General features: G+C 42.9%; 1 protein-coding gene across 1 annotated transcript in view; it reads left to right on the top strand.

The window, feature by feature from the left end:
* LOC138853599 (uncharacterized) overlaps positions 1-23,700 on the top strand; it is a 228,908-nt gene that overhangs the window by 53,113 nt on the left and 152,095 nt on the right. The window contains 3 exon segments of the mRNA XM_070091262.1: positions 2,810-2,950; positions 21,273-21,343; positions 22,299-22,308. Coding sequence (XP_069947363.1) covers positions 2,810-2,950; positions 21,273-21,343; positions 22,299-22,308 — 222 coding nt within the window.

The raw sequence follows: 23,700 nt of genomic DNA, 5'->3' as shown, positions 1-23,700 counted from the left end.
GCTTAATTCGGGGAACTGGAGCACAGATCCAATTCCCTAAATCAAGAGCCCCTCACCAACATCAAGGAACCTTCCTTGAGGGCCACATACTCATAACTGTGGTATCTAGTACTTCAATGAAATTGTTCATAAGTGGAGACCCTTCAGCCTTAGTTATCAAATTTACTTTGCGGCAGTCAGTGAACATGCTGAGAGTGTCAGCTAGTGTGAGACACTTGAAAGCCAATGTCCACTGATTCGCTAAGTACAGTGAAAATATAAAAAAAAGCTTCACCTTGTCCTCCTTATACATTTCTCTGCAAAACAGCCGTATACACCACTTTCCAATTAAGTTTGTTCTAACCAAAACCTGCTGAAATTGCTCAACTACATTTACCTCATGGGGATTCATGTCCCCTCTTCTAACATCATAAAACTCGTTTGCAAAGTTCGATGGTATCTGAGCCAAAGCACTAAGCTTTTCCACACCAACATTCAAAGTCTTGTACTTTACTTTTCATAAGATTAATCATTTCAAATTGCTGATCCAGCTTCAAACCATTTAACATTTTAATGTGCATATTACACTCAGACATTTTCTGATCGGGCGTGTGGGTTTTATTTTCATCAGAGACCTCAGCCACCAACAGGTACCATTCACTACTGATCAGAGCGTTCCTAGGAGCCGGCTCTAGTACCAACACCTCTCTAGCCTCCAGACTGTAGCACCGCCTCATGGTCCCACGTCTTCCTGGTAAGACTGGCAGGCTGGTTCAATGGTGCCATCCACCTCATCTTAGCCAGTCTCTGAAACTGAGAAAAAACACCGAGGGGGAAGCATCACCATCCTTACCTAGCCCATGAATTAATGATTCCAGAGTGCTTCCACGCACGGTAATGAAAAGGAGAGGAATACCCTCATCCCAGTCCTTCTGGCACTGGGGAAAACAAACTCGCATCGTCCTGAGAGACTGGTAAAACAACTCTACTTTTCTTTGACTCAGAGTGATAGACATTGGTAAATTTATTCTTAAGTAAGTCTATCAAAACTACATGAAATTTTATAAAGTCTGACTTCTGGTTGGCTTTATCCTCCAGCAAAGCCTAACTGACAAAAATATTTCACCAGAAATTTCAAAACCACAGACACAAAATTATTATGAAGGATCAGGAACTCTAGTAACCTCGTAAAAAGATAATTGACTGGTAAACATTTATTATCCAGCTCTCACTTCTCAATACTGAAATATCCTTCACTAAGAATCTGTAAAATATTCAGAACTCTATCCTCAAATGGCTCTGACATCACTGCTTGGTCACATACTCTGTAATATAAACATTTGTTAAACTTGGAAACCACTTTCTCTACCAGCAGACAAAACACTGTACATGAGTACACTCCCCAAAACTTAAACAGGCCTCTGCACACTAGGGCCTTACAGGTAGACGTGAGAGCAACAGAAACCAATAAAATAACCTATGGCATAAACTTACAAAAAAAAATCACCATCCCTACAAACACTAAACCATGACGTTTTAGGACATCTTGCTCCAGCTGCTGCGCTCCCGTACTGACTCAAAACACACTTCACTCTCCTCTCCTGGCCTCTCTGACCAGGAATAATACGCGTCCAGTTTCAGAACAAATCCCAGATAGGTGTCAGTCAATGTAAATGCACAGGTGTGGTCCCACACCATCTGCTTGCCATCTGTCCAGGTTTGTTTAATTCCCTTTGGAAGCTTTAGGCAACCACTGTATCTGTATTGCTGGGTATTCAGTCGTTTCATGGCTTATGAGCTTTCCCTCAGGCCTACAGCAGATCTACAGCAAATGAGACCATTGTACCTGAGTCAGTCTATAAATGCACCGTATCAGAGACACAATGTTGATATCGACCTCAGGAGACTGTCGTACTTCTTGAGGTGTGGGCTCTCATATATGCTCTTTGTGTAGAATTGGAAAAGACCTTGTTGGCCAAAGTGTCTCCATAACAAATATCCTGATAGCGTATATGTGCCTTCCTTACATATTGGTTGATGTTATTCACCATTTGTAACCTTTCTATAGGCAGAAGGTCAGGTACAGGGATGATATATTGTAGTTGGGGAGAAATTCAACCTTGATAGGTGTTCCCAATGATGGGCTTTGCTCACTAACTGTTGCCAAGGGTTTGGCAAGTTAGAAGCTTTGGTTTTTGCCCGATGGTGTTAGGTGATGAAATAAGAGCGATTTCTAAGAATTTTCTTTTAAATTGGTCTCCTTCCCTAATAACTAGCTGGACTTACAATCGCTTCATTAAATGGTTGTGAGAGTTCCTGTGTCGAAAGTAAGCATTATTTACGTTGACTGACAATCCTAGAAGCATACTAGTCTTCATTTACACTTGTCAGGTCTCTGGCAGTTTATCCCACATAATATATATTCTATCACATCCTCCGCAAGGAATGTGCTCCTCAGATCTCTATATGAGCAACGTTTCCTTGCAATGTTTCAAGTCAGTTCTGTCTGTCGTAGACCAATCGTTAACCGGAATCTGATCAGATTTTATGTTCTTATAATTCCCTGTTCATATTTCATAAGTGGAAATATCTGGGAATGAAAATGTTGTTAGTATATTCATGAAAAAAACAAATGCGGGTCTTCGTCATGTAATGACCAATTCAGGTGTGACAGTCCTATGGTTGCAACGCGGTGGCAGTAACTGCTAGCTTACCTGTGCTGGACTAAGTGGTCAGAGTGCAGGGTGAGCAGGTATCATGACCTGCATAGGCATATGTTAGTAGTCTATTGCAGTGTTTCTGTATTTATATATTCCCTTTCTGGTGTCAGGTGCGACCGGGTGAGGTGATGGGGGATGGACCAGGAGGTTGGCGATACACCCTGGCCAGGAGTGAGGAACCTCCACAAGATGGTTATGCTGATCCCCTCCCTCCCTCCATGCAGGGACTCAGTATGAACGAGTTTTACCAGGTCAGTACTGACTCCTTCCCTCCCTCCATGCAGGGACTCAGTATGGATGCGTTCTACCAGGTCAGTCCTCTCTCTCACGCTCAACTGTAATAATATCTAGACTTGAAGATTGAGACACTAACACATCGACTCCAGGCTGAGGGACTGATTACCTCAATCTCCTCCGTCATCATTAGTGTCTGAATCTTCAACTTGTGGGTTTTCAAAACCATTCATCACAATATTGTTTCAGACTATGGAACAATGCTCTTCTCCAGACTGAGGGACTGACCACCTCAAAACTTTAAGGGTGATGGACTGATTACATCGTCTTCAAGTATCTTCTGCTTCTTTCAACTTTTCTGTACTCGACTGAAGAAGCCTACTGTGTAGGCGAAACGTTTCGAAATAAAGATACCTAACTGTTGCATAAAATTATTAGTTAACGGTTCACAAAGTTCCATTTTGCATTCCTTAGGAACCTTTGTAAAAAGCTCATCAGGACCTGGTGATTTATTTTGTTTCGGACGGTCTACTTGCTTCATAACCATTTCACTAGTGACTGTGATGTTGAAGACTAAGACACTTATGCAACATATGGGAATCTTTTTGCCACACAGTGGCTTCATCAGTCCAATACAAAGCAGAAAGGAGGATTGTAATAAAGTTGGTAGAATTACCGACAATATGTAAAGTAAAAGGACACAAGTGCAACTAATGTGACATTTTATTGTGGCAACGTTTCGCTCTCCAGGAGCTATATCAAGCCATTACAAACAATACATGGACACAGAGGGTATATAAAGGCTCAGAGTGAGGTGCAATACTAGTGAGGTACCATTTCGATGTTCACATCATCCCTTCAAGCGTCACTTGGTTACGTTACGTGGACGACGTCCTCGTAATAACTCCCAAACATTTTGATGTACGAAATCTTCAGGCAAGGCTCAACGCAGTTGAACCGGCGATCCAGTTTACACTAGAAGAAGAGTCTAATGACAAGCTACCTTTCCTCGACGTCCTCATTCACAAAGTAAACAACAACCTAAGATTTCAAGTTTATCGGAAACCCATCAATAAAAATGATCTCACACACTTCTATTCCAGTCAAGATACCGAGACCAAAAGAGGCATCATCATCGGGTTTTTCCTAAGAGCATACCGAATTTGTAGTCTTGAGTTTCTTGACGAGGAATGTACATACATTCACCAAACATTCACTGAGTTACATTTTCCTTCTTTTTTCATCAAAGACTGCAAGAAAAGAGCTCTTCAGATCATTAATTCTCCACGCACCAACACCACTCCCAACAAAGTTATAATTCTTCCCAACAGCCAGGTTGCACTGAACGTCTCAAAAGTACTTTCACAAGCTAACACCAGAGTCGCCATTGCTTCTAGCACTTCAATAAAGGATCTAACCAGAACAAAATCCAAGCACCACGAACCAGTCAATGCAGGAGTTTACACTATACCCTGTGGAGGCTGTGACAAGATTTACGTAGGTGAAACAGCAAGAAACCTCGACACCCGCCTCAATGAACACATTTACGCATGTAGGAACGATAACTTAAACAACGCCTGTGTACAACACCGAAATTCCACCAATCATCTCATGAAATTCAGAGACGCCCAATTAGTGATCAAAGAAACTAATTTCCGCAGACACAAGTGCCTCGAATCAGCACTGATCGCTGTTTCGAATACAATTAAACAAAACAACGGCAGCTTCACCATCTCCGAAGTCTTAGCAAGAATCCTCCTGAAAACAGTAAACCCTGCCATCACATAGTCTCTCCTGTTATACTACACAAAGCACATTACAGAGAGTGAACACTGAAACAAGCTGCCTCTTTCCAGTCTATATTTGTCCAACCTATTTTTGTTACCCAAGTAATAGCTTTTATATCCTTTTACTCATGTACGAATTAATTGCTCTACCATATTGTATTACTTTTGTCACTACTACTACTACTACTACCACTAGCGAACATCGAAATGGTACCTCACTAGTATTGCACCTCACTCTGAGCCTTTATATACCCTCTGTGTCCATGTATTGTTTGTAATGGCTTGATAAAGCTCCTGGAGAGCGAAACGTTGCCACAATAAAATGTCACATTAGTTGCACTTGTGTCCTTTTACTTTACAGAAAGGAGAAGTTCGAGGTAATCAGTCCCTCAGCCTGGAGTCTATGTGTTCAGTCCATCAATCTTGTAGAATGTACAGCATAGGGCCATACACGTGGCTTATATACTGCAGTCAGGTGAGGCGAAGCAGGAGGAGGCGGGTCATAGTGGTACCACCCACTAGTCGAAGTAGGTCTTCGTCGAAAGGATGGACAAGTTTTGAAGAATTCTTTGTATCAAGATCCCAAGATGATGCAGTGTCTGACATTTGTGATGGATGGTTTTGGAAACCGACAAGCTGAAGACTAAGACACTTATGCAACATATGGGAATCTTTATTGAGGAAACGTTTCGCCACACAGTGGCTTCATCAGCCCAGCGACAATATGAAAATGACATAGCATCGACAGCTGTTGTACATCCAGGGACCAGATAATATCAGGCTGAGGAAGGAAGGAGAGGTGATCACGAGAAACGACCGAGAAGTATGTGAAGAGCTCAACATTAGATTTAAAGAAGTATTTTCAGTGGAGACAGAAAGGACTCCAGAAAGCTGGAATGGTGGGGAACACCAGATGCAGGACACAATACACATAACCGAGGAGGAGGTGAAGAGGCTGCTAAGCAAACTAGATACCTCAAAGGCAGTGGGGCCGAACAACATCTCGCCATGGGTTCTGAGATAGGGAGCAGAGGCCTTGTGTATGCCACTAACTGCAATCTTCAACACATCTGCCGAAACAGGGCGACTACCTGAGGTGTGGTAGTCTAATTTTTAAGAAAGAAGAGAGACAGCATTAAACTACAGACTAGTGTCACGAGACATGTATGCAAAGTCATAAAGAAGATTATTAGAAGAAAAGTGGTGGAGCACCTAGAAAGAAATGAGCATATACACAATAACCAGCACAATTTTAGAGAGGGGAAATCCTGCGTCACAAACCTAATGGAGTTTTACGACAAGGTGACGGCAGTAAGACAGTCCAAGAAAATACATTGTATTTTCTTGGACTGTAAGAAGGCTTTCGACACATTTCCATACAAGAGATTAGTGCAAAAGCTGGAGAATCAGGTAGGTACAACAGGAAAGGCATTGCAATAGATCACAGAATACCTGACAGGAAGGCAATAACGAGTCATGATATGTGATAAGGTATCAGAGTGGGTGTCTGTGACATGCGGGGTTCCACAGGGGTCAGTCCTAGGACCTGTGCTGTTTCTGAATGACATGACGGAAGGGATAGATTCAGAATGACATGATGGAAGGGATAGATTCAGAAGTGCCCCTGATTGCAGACGATGTGAAACTAAGGAGGCCTGGTGGCCTGGTGGCTAAAGCTCCCGTTTCACACACGGAGGGCCCGGGTTCGATTCCCGGCGGGTGGAAACATTTCGACACGTTTCCTTACACCTGTTGTCCTGTTCACCTAGCAGCAAATAGGTACCTGGGTGTTAGTCGACTGGTGTGGGTCGCATCCTGGGGGACAAGATTAAGGACCCCAATGGAAATAAGTTAGACAGTCCTCGATGACGCACTGACTTTCTTGGTTTATCCTGGGTGGCTAACCCTCCGGGGTTAAAAATCCGAACGAAATCTTATCTTATCTTATCTTCAATTGGATCAGGCAGGTCTACAAAAGAATCTGGACAGGCTGCAAGCCTGGTCCAGCAAATGGCTCCAGGAGTTTAACCCCACCAAGTGCAAAGTCATGAAGAGTGCGGAAGGGCAAAGAAGAACACTAAGAAAGTACAGGCTATGGGACCAAATACTGCAAACCTCACTCAAGGAAAAAGAACCTACATCTGTTCAGGCACATTAAGAAATTTAAGAAAGTGCAAAGGTTTGCAACATGATTAGCCTCAGAGCTAAGGGATATGTCCTACGACGAGAGGTTAATTGAAATCAACCTGGCGACACTGGAGTGCAGGAGGGTTAGGGGGAAGATGATAACATACAAAATACTGAGAGGAATTGACAAGGTGGATAGGTACAGACTGTTTCAGAGATGGTACACAGCAGCAAGGGGGTCACAACTGGCACTTAAAAACTCATATGAATCACAGGGATGTTAGGAAGTATTTCTACAGTCATAGATTTGTCAGGATGTGTTACAATCTGGAGAGTGATGTAGTGGAGGCCTGATCCGTATATAGCTTTAAGAAGAGGTACAATAAAGCTCTTGGAGTCGGGAGAGACTAGACTTAGTAGACCAGTGAAGAAGCGGTGCCAGGAGCTACGACTCGACCTCTGCAACTACAAGTAGGTGAGAATACACACACACACACACACACACACACACACACACACACACACACACACACACACACACACACACACACACATAAAGAACTAAAGAACATTTTGGGATTGACATCAGAGACTGCTACCTCAGCCACAAATAAGGGGACTGTAGGGAAAGAAGGGGCACAACTGCATGGAGATGCTCTATCAGAGGAGACTGTAGCAAATGAAAGAGCTAAGCTTTATGTGGAGGCCCTAACAGACAACAACAGAGCCCAAGGAAAGCCGAGAAGGGAAAATGACAGGCCACTGAGCCCAAGTACATTAGCCAGTGAAACTGATGAAAGGAAAGCTGCAGTGGAGGAAACCAAATTAAGTGAGGGGATACACAGGGATATGCAGTGGGAGAATGAAAGGGTGAGGTCAGTCTTTGTGTATGGGCTCCAGGAAGTCGAAGGGGAAACATATGAAGCAAGAAAACAAGGGGAAAAAAAAGCAATTGAAAGCATCATGAAAGCAATAGGAGAAGACGATATGACCCAGCTGGAAAATTTTCGGAGAATAGGGGGGTTTGTAAAAAAAAGAACCCGGCCAGTGAGAGTGACCTTCAAGGCAGAAGCAACTCGGACCAGGATACTGCAGGAGAAAGCACGATTAAGGGACATGACGGCATACAGGAGGGTGTATCTCGACCGCGACAGAACACAAGAAGAAAGGAAGAAACTGAGAGAGATGGTACAAAGGCGAAAGGAGGAAAGAGAGGGGATGGAGAAGACAGACAGGAGATCCCAGACCCAGGAAGAAGATCTAATACAGCCTCCCTCACAACTTTCTATAGAAGCCTCCCAACCAGGTCAACCCCAGTGCAACCAAACACTCTAAATCAAAACACCCATGCCACATCCAATGCCCCCACCCACTACATTACAAACTTCACCCCCACAGCAACAACCCATAGTTCCTTACCAGGTCTCCCACTTCCCCAACCCCAATATACTTCCCAGACTACAGTCTTAGAAAAGAAGTTGAAGGTGTGGTATACAAATGCAGATGGAATAACAAACAAGTATGAGGAGTGGCACGAAAGAATCAAAGAGACATCCCCAGACATAATAGCACTCACAGAAACAAAACTCACCAGAATAATAACAGATTCAATCTTTCCATCCGGATATCAAATCTTCAGGAAAGACAGAGGGAGGAGAGGGGGAGGAGGAGTTGCACTGCTCATTAAAAACCAGTGGGGTTTTGAGAAAATGGAAGGAATGGATGGCATGGGCGAAAGGGACTACTTAGTAGGAACAATCCAGTCTGAGGGACATAAGGTGATAATTGCAGTAATGTACAACCCACCACAGAACTGCAGGAGGCCAAGAGAAGAATACGATGAGAGCAACAGAGCAATGATCAACACACTAGCCGAGGTGGCCAGGAGAGCACACATGGGGGGAGCAAAGTTACTAGTTATGGGTGATTTCAATCACAAGGAGATTGACTGGGAAAACCTGGAGCCCCATGGGGGTCCCGAAACATGGAGAGCCAAGATGATGGATGTGGTACTGGAGAACCTCATGCATCAACATGTTAGAGACACTACCAGAGAGAGAGGAGAGGATGAACCAGCAAGGTTGGACCTTGTATTCACCATGAGTAGTTCGGACATCGAGGGTATCATGTATGAAAGGCCCCTGGGAGCTAGTGATCATGTGGTTCTGTGCTTCGACTACATAGTTGAGCTCCAAGTGGAGAGAGTAGCAGGAATAGGCTGGGAAAAACCAAACTACAAAAGGGGGAACTACTCAGGCATGAGGAACTTCCTTCAAGACATTCAGTGGGAGAGGGAACTGACAGGAAAACCAGTACAAGAAATGATGGACTATGTAGCAACAAAATGCAAGGAGGCAGAGGAGAGGTTTGTTCCCAAGGGAAACAGAAATAATGGGAAGAACAGAACGAGTCCTTGGTTCACCCAAAGGTGTAGGGAGGCAAAAACTAGGTGTAATAGAGAATGGAAAAGGTACAGAAGACAGAGAACTCAGGAAAATAAAGAAATCAGCCGAAGAGCCAGAAACGAATATGCACAGATAAGAAGGGAGGCTCAGAGACAATATGAAAATGACATAGCATCAAAAGTAAAGACTGACCCGAAGCTGTTGTACAGCCACATCAGGAGGAAAACAACAGTCAAGGACCAGGTAATCAGACTGAGGAAGGGTGATGGGGAATTCACAAGAAACGACCGAGAGGTATGTCAGGAGCTCAACACAAGATTTAAAGAGGTATTTACAGTGGAAACCAGTAGGACTCCAAGAAATCAGAACAGGGGGGCACACCAGCAAGTGCTGGATGAGGTACATATAACCAAGGAGGAGGTGAAGAAGCTGCTATGCGAACTTGACACCTCAAAGGCGGTGGGACCAGACAACATCTCTCCATGGGTCCTTAAAGAGGGAGCAGAGATATTGTGTGAGCCATTAACAAAGATCTTCAACACATCATTTGAAACTGGGCAACTCCCTGAGGTATGGAAAATGGCAAATGTAGTCCCAATTTTTAAAAAGGGAGACAGACATGAGGCACTAAACTACAGACCTGTATCTCTGACGTGTATAGTGTGCAAGGTCATGGAGAAGATCATCAGGAGGAGAGTGGTGGGGCACCTGGAAAGAAACAAGTGTATAATTGACAACCAGCACGGTTTCAGGGAAGGAAAATCCTGTGTCACAAACCTACTAGAGTTTTATGACAAGGTGACAGAAGTAAGACAAGAGAGAGAGGGGTGGATCGACTGCGTATTTTTGGACTGCAAGAAGGCTTTCGACACAGTTCCTCACAAGAGGTTACTGCAAAAGCTAGAGGACCAGGCACACATAACAGGAAAGGCACTGCAATGGATCAGAGAATATCTGACAGGGAGGAAACAACGAGTCATGGTACGCGACGAGGTGTCAGAGTGGGCGCCTGTGACAAGCGGGGTTCCACAGGGGTCAGTCCTAGGACCTGTGCTGTTCTTGGTATACGTGAACGACATAACGGAAGGGATAGACTCAGAAGTGTCCTTGTTTGCAGACGATGTGAAGTTAATGAGAAGAATCGAATCGGACGAGGATCAGGCAGGACTACAAAGAGATCTGGACAGGCTACAAGCCTGGTCCAGCAACTGGCTCCTAGAATTTAACCCTGCCAAATGCAAAGTCATGAAGATTGGGGAAGGGCAAAGAAGACCGCAGACACAATATAGTTTAGATGGCCAAAGACTGCAAACCTCACTAAAGGAAAAAGATCTGGGGGTGAGTATAACACCGAGCATATCTCCTGAGGCGCACATCAATCAGATAACTGCTGCAGCATACGGGCGCCTGGCAAACCTACGGATAGCGTTCCGATACCTCAGTAAGGACTCGTTTAAGACTCTGTACACCATCTACGTCAGGCCCATACTGGAGTATGCAGCACCAGTTTGGAATCCACACCTAGTCAAGCACGTCAAGAAATTAGAGAAAGTGCAAAGGTTTGCAACAAGACTAGTCCCAGAGCTACGGGGATTGTCCTATGAAGAAAGGTTGAGGGAAATCGGCCTGACGACACTGGAGGCCAGGAGGGTCAGGGGAGACATGATAACGACATATAAAATACTGCGCGGAATAGACGAGGTGGACAAAGACGGGATGTTCCAGAGATGGGACACAGACACAAGAGGTCACAATTGGAAGTTGAAGACTCAGATGAATCAAAGGGATGTTAGGAAGTATTTCTTCAGTCATAGAGTAGTCAGGCCATGGAATAGCCTAGAAAGTGATGTGGTGGAGGCAGGAACCATACATAGTTTTAAGGCGAGGTATGATAGAGCTCATGGGGCAGGGAGAGAGAGGACCTAGTAGCAATCAGCGAAGAGGCGGGGCCAGGAGCTGTGACTCGACCCCTGCAACCACAAATAGGTGAGTACAAATAGGTGAGTACACACACAAACACACACACACACACACACACACACACACACACACACACACACACACACACACACACACACACACACACACACACACACACACACACACACACACACACACACACACACACACACACACACACACACACACACACACACTTCCTCACAAGAGATTAGTGCAGAAGCTAGAGCATCAGGCGCATATAACAGGAAGGGCACTGCAATGGATCAGAGAATACCTGACAGGGAGGCAACAACGAGTCATGGTACGTAATGATGTATCACAGTGGGCACCTGTGACGAGCGGGGTCCCACAGGGGTCGGTCCTAGGACCAGTGCTATTTTTGGTATATGTGAACGACATGATGGAAGGGTTAGACTCAGAAGTGTCCCTGTTTGCAGATGATGTGAAGTTAATGAGGAGAATTAAATCTGATGAGGACCAGGCAGGACTTCAAAGAGACCTGGACAGACTGGACACCTGGTCCAGCAAATGGCTTCTCGAATTTAATCCTGCCAAATGCAAAGTCATGAAGATAGGGGAAGGGCACAGAAGACCACAGACAGAGTATAGGCTAGGTGGCCAAAGACTGCAAACCTCACTCAAGGAGAAAGATCTTGGGGTGAGTATAACACCGAGCATGTCTCCGGAAGCACACATCAATCAGATAACTGCTGCAGCATATGGGCGCCTGGCAAACCTGAGAACAGCATTCCGATACCTTAGTAAGGAATCGTTCAAGACACTGTACACCGTGTATGTCAGGCCCATACTGGAGTATGCAGCACCTGTTTGGAACCCGCACTTGATAAAGCACGTCAAGAAACTAGAGAAAGTACAAAGGTTTGCTACAAGGTTAGTTCCAGAGCTAAGGGGAATGTCCTATGAAGAAAGATTAAGGGAAATCGGCCTGACGACACTGGAGGACAGGAGGGTCAGGGGAGACATGATAACGACATATAAAATACTGCGTGGAATAGACAAGGTGGGCAAAGACAGGATGTTCCAGGGAGGGGACACAGAAACAAGAGGCCACAATTGGAAGTTGAAGACACAAATGAGTCAGAGAGATATTAGGAAGTATTTCTTCAGTCATAGAGTTGTAAGGCAGAGGAATAGCCTAGAAAATGACGTAGTGGAGGCAGGAACCATACACAGTTTTAAGACGAGGTTTGATAAAGCTCATGGAGCGGGGAGAGAGAGGGCCCAGTAGCAACCGGTGAAGAGGCGGGGCCAGGAGCTAAGACTCGGCCCCTGCAACCACAAATAGGTGAGTACAAATAGGTGAGTACACACACACACACACACACACACACATGCACTGTTCTTTATTTAAAATATTCACTTGTAAGCAAAAAAATCACATTGCCAACACGACAATAAATGCCCATCTAACCTCATCAGAATGACCGACTGCACTGAAACTCGCCACACTGCTTCACGAGGGAGTGTACATTGCTACCTGATCCACAAGGTAGCCATATTTCACTAAATTTCGAGTCAGTAACTTTTTGATAGCATTTCGTTATCCTGTAACTGTTGCGGCCAGCAGCAACAGCCTTCTTCGTCCAATTTAGAACCCCTGGCTCAATCGGCTTCAATTTTTTATTGCTAATGAACCATAATTATGGAAGAGTCACACAACTGTGAGGAAGAGCGAGCGACTTTTTATCAGTTTCATGAAGTCATTCCTGGTTACAATTTCTATGCAACAACTTGAGAACTGATCTTCTGATCAGCCTAAAACTTTCATCACTGTTGTATCCTACTTATAAATTTGTTCAGATTGTTATTGAAGTGTGTAGGTGTCAACCTGCTTATTTTATTTTTAGTATGGTGCTTCATTTCTTGTTTTAAAATAACTTAAATATACCTCCGTCTCAATGGCTTGAATCTCTATTTTCTCATATATATCATAAGAATTATATTCTCCAAGACTAGTCTGTATAAGTGAAAATTTATCAATTGACTAAAAAAATTACAAAATTAGAAATGTTAGATTTTGTGCGATAACTGAGTAATGTATCTCTTGATTGTCTTCAAATTTTCAGCAATGGTCGTTTTTCTCAATAGAATTTTCACATTTTTACTAGGTTCTGTGCATTTAAATTTCGACATTATATTAAATATTTTAGTCCATTAACACGCAATCTTCTAACAAGTGTTCTATTACTCTATTATTGCAACTTTGTCCCATATTTTTGATGAATCTTCTATGAAATTCAATTAGCAAGGTGCCACTTCTGAAGAAAATTTTTTGGAGCATTTTAAACTGGACTGTGAGCAACCTGGTTATGGATCAGGTTATTGTCTCTGTAAGCAGACCTACAAAGTAAGTTTATCTAGACACAAGTATATATACATAAGTAGAATTATCATATTTAGCGTACATTACCTGGGATAACCCAAAAAATGTCAAAGTGATTTATTTTTACCAGGGTCCTTGTACTATCTTATTATTTTAACTTTAAAAGTTAAAACAGCAAAGTAACTCATGTGTGCAAAAATCAGTTATAATAATATGAGATATACATTAACATTAAAGAGGATCATTTTTTGGGGGGGTGGGAAGTCCAAGTAACGTAACTATATTTTTCCCATAAGTTTATCAGTTTGTATTACACGATTTCCTCTTATACTCAGTTTTCAAGAACGTAACTACCGTATTACTCGATGGTCTATGGTATTTTCTTTTTACTGCAATTATTGGTTAATGTCTCTAAACCTTTTTGTATTAATTGTCTTGGTTAATGTTGGTGCTAATTTGCCAGTTTATTAAACACATATTGTGGGTTATTTTTCCATGTGATAACTTAAGCACAGCCTGAGTGACTTCCAGCATAAAGGGTCTTGTATTTTGCTCAGGAGCAAAGGTATATATTGTTATTGATGAGTAAGTCTTAATTTGACATTTTAAACAAGCAGGGATATTGGTTTCAGTTAAATAAATTGAGTTTCTATTATTATTATTATTATTATTATTATTATTATTATTATTATTATTATTATTATTATTATTATTATTATTATTATCATTGCTGTTATTATTATTATTATTTTATTCAATGAGACGTGCTAAAACCGTAGAACAGTACTTACGAAAGGCAAAATAATTAGATTCCATCAGAGGTAATGAAGAGTAACTCTAATTTCTTGGATCAAGAGCATCACCGACATCATGGCTCTTCCTTGGAGGATAGATCACTATGAAGCTTGGGGGTGATAACCACAAGTAGTGTGACCTTATTCTTGTAGAATCGCTAGTATAAGCGCCCTGCCCAGGCAATTTCCAAGAGGTGGCCTGGCCTTGGCTCGTTGTCGAGGGAGTGCCTCAGACCAATGTCTGTCAAGTAAGGAGATGCAAGTACCTCCTCATTGTCTGGGACCAGCTGTACCCAAGCCTATCCCCATTCCACGCCCCCACAGGGCTCAGAGGGAGAAGCTAGGCACCTTGGGCTGCCTGGCAAACCTGAGAACAGCATTCCGATACCTTAGTAAGGAATCATTCAAGACACTGTACACCGTGTATGTCAGGCCCATACTGGAGTATGCAGCACCTGTTTGGAACCCGCACTTGATAAAGCACATCAAGAAACTAGAGAAAGTACAAAGGTTTGCGACAAGGTTAGTTCCGGAGCTAAGGGGAATGTCCTATGAGGAAAGATTAAGGGAAATCGGCCTGACCACACTGGAGGACAGGAGGGTCAGGGGAGACATGATAACGACATATAAAATACTGCGTGGAATAGACAAGGTGGACAAAGACAGGATGTTCCAGGGAGGGGACACAGAAACACGAGGCCACAATTGGAAGTTTAAGACACAAATGAGTCAGAGAGATAGTAGGAAGTATTTCTTCAGTCATAGAGTTGTAAGGCAGTGGAATAGCCTAGAAAATGACGTAGTGGAGGCAGGAACCATACACAGTTTTAAGACGAGGTTTGATAAAGCTCATGGAGCGGGGAGAGAGAGGGCCTAGTAGCAACCGGTGAAGAGGCGGGGCCAGGAGCTAGGACTCGACCCCTGCAACCACAAATAGGTGAGTACAAATAGGTGAGTACAAGCCCCACCCACACTGGGCTCGAAGGGTGTGGCAGCTGCATAGCAGCAGACGATGTCAGGAGGTGCAATGGCAGCAAGCACTACAAGATCCTTTTGGAGCCACACCCCAGCTTTGGGTAAGCTAAAGAATGCCTCTTGCTGTGTGTGTTGCTGCTGCTGCTTCACTTGCCCGTTGCAGTCGTAGTGTGACCTGTCACCTGTAGCTCACTGTCGGAGTCAAGGATGCTTGTGAAGGACTCTTGGTCCAGAGAATATAGTGGCATCATCCTCTTTCTCATATCAAACCAAATTATCTCCTAGACACTGAGTATACCATTTCCTCATGAATATAATAATCATTGTTATAAGTGGAAGAGCCAGACTCCAGTGTTTGAAATATTAGTATCAGATAAAGGCATTAAATATCACAGTGACTGTAAGTTACTTCAGACCTTCATCTGTATAACATCATGTGACCGACACTTCAGATTCACAGCTAAAGGTCTTCTTGGTCGCCATCTTTGAACACATTCGTCGATTTTCGACAGATTTGGGGTATGTTGATTTTGGGGCTATAATTCATAATGGTCGATCCTACAAAACACTCATTACTGACTGACGGCAAACCAGGAAACGGGTAGGTTTGAACAGATGGAAAGTGAGTCGTATAAGTCCAGGCCAGTGTGTGAGCCACTACACCAGCTGGCCGAGTGTGTGGGCCACTACACCAGCTGGCCGAGTGTGTGGGCCACTACACCAGCTGGCCGAGTGTGTGAGCCACTACACCAGCTGGCCGAGTGTGTGGGCCACTACACCAGCTGGCCGAGTGTGTGAGCCACTACCCCAGCTGGCCGAGTGTGTTAGCCACTAGGCCAGCTGACCGAGTGTGTGAGCCAAAAGGCCAGCTGGCCGAGTGTGTGAGCCACTACACCAGCTGGCCGAGTGTGTGAGCCACTACACCAGCTGGCCGAGTGTGTGAGCCACTACACCAGCTGGCCGAGTGTGTGTGCCACTACACCAGCTGGCCGAGTGTGTGAGCCACTACACCAGCTGGCCGAGTGTGTGAGCCACTACACCAGCTGGCCGAGTGTGTGAGCCACTACACCAGCTGGCCGAGTGTGTGAGCCACTACACCAGCTGGCCCACTGTCACACACGCTGGTCACCAGTTTTACGACTCACCTCACCCGTTCCATGGTATTTTTAACCACTTATTAAAAAGGTTCTTTTAATTATCATTTTTATATAAGGTGAAAAAGTTTTAATTATTTCTTGTAAAAACAGATATTTAACAATTTTTAGTAACATTTAACGAAAATATAATTTATTGAAAATATCATTTTTTGAATTAAATTAATTAAAAGTAGTGACTGGAATACACCTGTAACCACACAGTCAGATATTTTGACAGTTAAAAACAATAATAAAAATATCCCAGTTGTGTACACATCAGGTGGTCCATTACACAGTGTTGAAACAAGTTAATAAACCACTTTCAAGCAGCTTCACCAGAATGAAACTTGAAATATTGAAGCATTTCCATCGTAGTTAAGCAGAGAAGTGGAATAAATATAATACTGGAAAACGTACGATTATTTCTTTATTTTCAGAAAAGTAGAATAAATAAAATGCTGTAAAACGTACAATTATATCTTTATTTTCTGCTTTAGAACCAAATTTAGAATAGACTTTACTGGTGGAGCGGCAAGTTTATTGTGCACATCAAATCCATCCTATAGACGGTACCATAATTCTTGGATTAATTAAATAATGCACTTGGAATATATACTAGTAACTTTACTAGAACAATGAATAAACATTGTATTAAAGCTACCCAAGGTCCTAGCCTCTATCACCCCACTGGGAAGACTGTTCCACGCATCTAAAACTCTGTTAGAAAACCAGTACTTACTTATGTCCTTTCTAAATCTAAATTTATCCAACTTAAATCCATTATTCCTGGTTCTTACCTGGTTCGACACCCTCAGTACTTTATTAATGTCTCCCTTGTTTATGCCCGTCATCCACTTATACACTTCAATGATATCTCCCCTCATTCTACGCCTCTCCAGAGAGTGGAGATTTAAGGCTTTAAGTCTATCTTCATACGGGAGGTTCCTTACACAGTAAATCATTTTAGTCATTCTTCTCTGTATGTTCTCTAATGAGTCTATATCCATCCTGTAGTAAGGCGACCAAAACTGAGCAGCATAATCTAAATGAGGCCTCACTAGTGATGTATAGAGCTGTAAAATAACTTTTGGACTTCTGTTACTTATACTTCTTGAGATAAATCCAAGTAATCTGTTGGCCTTGTTGCGCACACTGAGGCACTGCTGTCTTGGCTTTGGATTTCTGCTTACCATGACTCCCAAGTCTTTTTCACATTCTGTATGATCAAGCTCTACTTCACCTAGATTATAGCTTCGAGGGTTATTTTCATTACCAAGGGCTAGTACCTTACACTTATCGACACTGAACTTCATCTGCCATTTTTCAGACCAGGACATTAATTTGTCCAAATCCTCCTGGAGTTCATTGCTATCCTCCTCAGAGTGAATTATACGGCCTATCTTTGTATCATCAGTAAACTTACTCATGTCACTCGTAATCCCTTCATCAAGGTCATTAATGTAAATTATGAACAAGAGAGGGCCTAAAACTGATCCTTGTGGAACGTCACTAGTGACTAATCCCCATTCAGATTTCACTCCATTAATGATAACTCTCTGCTTTCTATTGGTAAGCCATGCCTCTATCCATGCTAGAACATTACTTCCTATACCATGAGCTGCCACTTTTTTCAAGAGTCTCCTGTGAGGTACTCTATCGAAGGCTTTACTAAAATCCAAATAAACAAAATCATATTCCTTATCACTGTCAGCTGCCTCAAATGTTGTATTGAAGAATGTCAGCAAGTTTGTCAGGCAGGAACGACCTCTCGTGAATCCATGCTGAGATTCATTTATCAAGCTATGCTCTTCAAGGTGACTTCTAATAATGTCAGCTATAATTGATTCTAATAACTTGCCCACTATAGATGTCAGGCTTATTGGACGGTAATTTGAAGGAACGGACTTATCCCCTGATTTGAATATAGGAACCACATTAGCCATCTTCCACAACTCTGGCACAACACCGGTAAGGATGGATGCATTAAACACACTCGTTAATGCTGACTAAGCTCCATCTTGCATTCCTTAAGTACCCTGGAAAACAACTAATCGGGTCCCGGGGACTTATTTTGCTTCAGTATGTCTATCTGTTTAATAACCATGTCCCTCGTGACAGTAATATTAGTCAATTTAAATTCATCATGGACTAAATAATTGTTAATTACTGGAATCTCATTTACATCTTCCTGTGTAAAAACTGACAAAAAATAGTCATTAAATTAGGAACACATTTCCAGTTCGTTATACGTCAGCTGTTCATTCCCAATTTTCAGAGGTCCTACTTTTTCCTTCACCTTCGTCTTATACACTTGACAGAACCCCTTTGGATTAGTCTTTGATTCACTAGCAACTCTAATTTCGTAGTCACGTTTAGCCTTTCTAATCCCCTTTTTTACTTCTCTTTTAAGCTGAACATATTGGTCAGTAAGGTTAACCTCTCCTCTTCTGATGCGCCTATAAATTCCCCTTTTCTCCCCTAATAGATGCTTTAGCCTCCTGTTAACCCATTTGGGATCGTTATTATTAGACCTAATATCTCTCTGGGGAATGTATATACTCTGGGCACGGTGTACATTATTAAGAAAAAATTCATAAAAGCAGATCCCTTCATAATCATAAGTATGATCATCACCAGTAAAATCATTAGCTAGATAACCCCAATCAAGATTAGACAGATGTTCCCTAAGTCCATTATAGTCGGCAGAACGGAAATCAGGGATTTTTACTGTACTATCATTATTCTTGCATTCCCAGTTAATGCTAAGAGTGATGGACTTGTGATCACTTGCGCCAAGCTCTTCAGTGATCTCCAGATTATTCACGAGTGTTTCCTTATTTGACAAGACTAGGTCTAGCAAATTATTACCCCTGGTAGGCTCTGTTACGCTCTGCTTCAGAAAACAGTCCTGAACTGTTTCCATAAAGTCACTGGACTCTAGATTACCTGTCAAAGAATTCCAGTCAATTTGACTAAAGTTAAAGTCCCCTACTATGACTATGTTATTGTGTCTAGAAGCCCTAACAATTTCGTCCCAAAGAAGTCTCCCTCTATCGTGATCCAAGCCTGGAGGTCGGTATATTACACCTAGAATTAGTTTTCTTGACCCTCTACAAACTCTACCCAAACAGATTCTGTTACTGCTCCATCTATTTTTATACCTGTTTTTATGCAACAATTAATATTTTCTCGAACATATAAAGCAATTCCTCCCCCCTTCCCATTACATCTATCCACATTGAACAACTTAATTCCCTAAATATTACACTCAGCAGTCATATCCCGACTCTTTAAATCATACCACGTTTCAGTTAATGCAATGATATCAAAGTTCCCAGCTACCAAACGTAGTTCATTAATTTTATTTCTTGCACTTCGACTGTTAGCATAAAATACCATCATATGTTTTTTCATCTGCACATTTTTCCTGTTCATTTTAGTTTTTACACAATTTCTGAAATTATCATTACCCAGAGTTACTCCATGACAGTTACTATTAAGATTCTTAATATCAGAGCATAAGTCAATGTATCCATACTCATTATTTATCATTTCTAAACCCATACCTCTAACTAATCCTAGTTTAAAGTCCTAACAATCCCCTCAACTGAGTTAGCAAGAAAACCCACACCATCCCTGGCATACATGTCATTTCGGCCACAGAAGTTGTCCCAGTTGTCAATGAATGGTACTGCATTATCCCTACAGTGTTTATCCAGCCAACAGTTAATACCAATTGCTCTGGACAACCATTCATTACCAACACCTCTTCTTGGCAAAATGCCACATATAACAGGGCGCATCCCCCTTCTTCCTAATTATGTCTATAGCTGTCCTGAACTTTCTAACTAAATCCTCACTTCTACGCTTGCCTACATCATTGCCTCCAGCACTGAGGCAAATAATAGGATTGAACCCATTACCGTTCATGATGTTGTCAAGCCGGCTAACAATGTCCTCTATCCCAGCCCCAGGAAAGCAAACCCTCTGTCTCCTACTCCTGTCCTTCAAGCAGAATGCCCTATCCATGTATCTAACCTTGCTATCCCCAACAACAACAATATTCTTACCTTCCTTGTTGTCGTTCGTCGTGACGATCCCAGTAGTCGACTCACAAGAGTTTCCACAGCAGTCTCTTTCTTCTTCATCGTTTCTGGCTTTCCATTCGTCTTCTTGATCGTCAACTTTGTCCCCTGCTGTCCAGCTACTGACCACGATCCCTTCTTCACCTGAGGACTCGAAACAGGAGGACTACTACGAATCCTCTTGCTTTCCTCAGTCAATCGCCGTATCTCCATTTTCGCTACCCTCAATTCTTCCTTAAGCTGCTGGTAAAGTTGCTCGATGGAGGGAATCTTGGTTCAGTCCACGGGGAGCACACAAGACACTTCTTCACAGAGTTAAGTACAGGTCACCACTGAGTTAAGTACAGGTCACCACTGAGTTAAGTACAGTGATTCAGCAATTCTACCAACTCCTCCAATGTTGTTGGAGTTATATAGGGGTACAGAAAACACCGGCGCCTCAGCTGCTGCTTCACCACCAGCACAAGTGGAGTGGGCTGCGTTAGGATAACAGTAATTAATTTATAAAATTGACATATCTCTACTTTGCCCATAATTCATTCCGGGCATCATCGCCCCTGCGACCCGGCCCCACATCAGGCCTATGTTTAAAAAAATGTTTCTAGGCTGCTGCCATGACCGTCCATCATCCACTGAATGAAATATTTACTTATGTTCCAACTGCTAAAGTGTTTTTTATTATTTTTTATAAATATTGTAGTTAATAGACATTTTGTTGCTTCAGGTGGACATAGACTGGCGGATGTTGACTACAGCTCGACCCAAGAACAAGTGTGAAGAAGAAATCTTCTCCAGGTAAAACATACGAAGGTCTCTCTCTCTCTCTCTCTCTCTCTCTCTCTCTCTCTCTCTCTCTCTCTCTCTCTCTCTCTCTCTCTCTCTCTCTCTTTTACACAGGGTTTGACAAGGTTAGGTTAAGGATTTCTAACTTTATTGACAAGCTAAGAGCTGTTACCTACATCATTTGTATTGTATTGTATTGCATTTGTATTGTTATGAAACATGCAAGTAGGGAACAGGATGAAGTTGGAGTCATCTGTGGGCCAGCATTTTCATCTGATCAACTGGCTCTGGTGGCCTGGTGGTTAACGCTCTCGCTTCACACGGTGAGGGCCTGGGTTCGATTCCCAGCCAGAGTAGAAACATTGGACGTGTTTCTTTCCACCTGTTGTCTATGTTCCCCATCAGTAAAATGGGTACCTGGGTGTTAGTCGACTGGTGTGGGTCGCATCCTGGGACACTGACCTAAGGAGGCCTGGTCACAGACCGGGCCGCGGGGGCGTTGACCCCCGGAACTCTCTCCAGGTAAACTCCAGGTAAACTGACTTTATCTCACTGACATCACAATGCTGTAAGAATGTGTTCCATACTCGAGTCATCCTGGGTATATATGATCTCAGATGAAGTGATGTTCTGAAGAAGGGTACAGCCAGAGTGAAGTTGCTGCTTTCTGCCCGTCTTGTGGTATAGAAGCTTGCTTCACGCTGTCCTTGAAGTGGATCCAAGTGTGGTACTTTGACAATGTTGGCCTTGTACATAATAGAAGGCCATCCACATCCCTCCTGTGTTGAAGGCTCTGCTGAAATGACAGATCTATCCAGAATGGGTCCAGGCGAGAGATGAGACGTCTCTATTCTTTGAAAGATGAAATGGGGGGCAGGGAAACCAAGAAAATGGAGCATACTCAAGGTGTGAGCATATTTGTGCCTCATACAGAATCTTGCAACCCTTACTGTCAAGCAGATGCGAGATACGTCGAAGTGCTGTAAGCTTCCTGGCTGCCTTGTTTGCAAGATTTACGTGGTTCTTCATGGTCAGTTTGGAGTCGAATTTCACCCCAAAGATATTAACCCCCGGGTACCAACACTCTCCCATTCATATTTACTACTGTTCCAGCATTACCATCATGGTGCCTAGAGACCATCATATGTGTTTTCTCTGGTGCAAATGTTACCTGCCATCGGTTTCCTCAGGCTGATATAGCTCTTAGCTGGTGATTGATGTAGCTTAGTGCAGCTGGCATTTCTTCTCTTAGATAAGTAAATGTCAGTGTACAGACGTCTGTATATACATGGGATTCCCGGATGAGATAAAGGTCAGTGAAGTAGATATTCCATGAAAATGGACCCAGCACACTTCCTTGCGATACACTTGCCTCAATTTGATGTCTTGCCGACTGTCCCATTGAGAACTACCCTTAGAGATCTACCATGAAAGCACCAGCAATGTCCAGTGCTACCACACAGCTGACTTTGGATTCGTCCAGTGACTGGTGGAATCTAGTGGAGAGGTTTAACAACAGATCAGCAGCAGAGTAACCTTTTCTAAAGCCATGTTGATGGTCATAAAGTAGTGAGTGGTAGTCAAAAAACTTATCTCTCTCTCTCTCTCTCTCTCTCTCTCTCTCTCTCTCTCTCTGTCTCTCTCTCTCTCTCTCTCTCTCTCTCTCTCTCTCTCTCTCTCTCTCTCTCTCTCTCTCTCTCTCTCTCTAAGATCAATTCTGAACTTTGAATGAATGTTTGTAACAGTGATTATCACTTATTTTAGAGATTGACGACCTACAGACCACAGCACACCGTAGTCCTTCCTTTTTCAGTGATTTGTCCTTATGTCCCACTTAGCTAAAGCAGGACGGATATGACATGGGTTAAACACTTGCCCTAACACCATATGATCCACTATATCTGGTACATGATATCTGGTGAGACCACATGATTTACCAGGCATGGTTGATTTTCCAGCCCATTATTGTATCTTGAAGGTATCGTCCATATTTCCTGACCCTAATCACTGCCGTGCATCTTTAATATGCTCGCAGGGAAATATACTGGAGATGCCTCGCTCGGCGAGGCATATTATTATTGTCAGTATATTATTATTGTTGGTGACCAACATCTTATACAAAGGGATTCGGTTGAACTTCTTGCAGAGTTTGACTTGAGAAACTTTGTTGACTTCACTACTCACATGTCTAGACGTAAACAGATATAGATCTAAATGTGTTGTGAAAACATGTATTTATATTAAGTTTTGTAACTTGGATGAACTGCATCACTGTAGACAACAAGAGCATTTCACTCCTCCGTGGAAGATGTGTTCAGTTAATATCACATACCTGCCAGCCTCTCCCAAGAGCTTCATTGCTAGTAATT

Source organism: Cherax quadricarinatus, chromosome 34, assembly GCF_038502225.1.
Source record: "Cherax quadricarinatus isolate ZL_2023a chromosome 34, ASM3850222v1, whole genome shotgun sequence".
NCBI classification, from domain to species: Eukaryota; Metazoa; Arthropoda; class Malacostraca; order Decapoda; family Parastacidae; genus Cherax; species Cherax quadricarinatus.
This window is presented reverse-complemented; position numbering and strand designations above follow the sequence as displayed.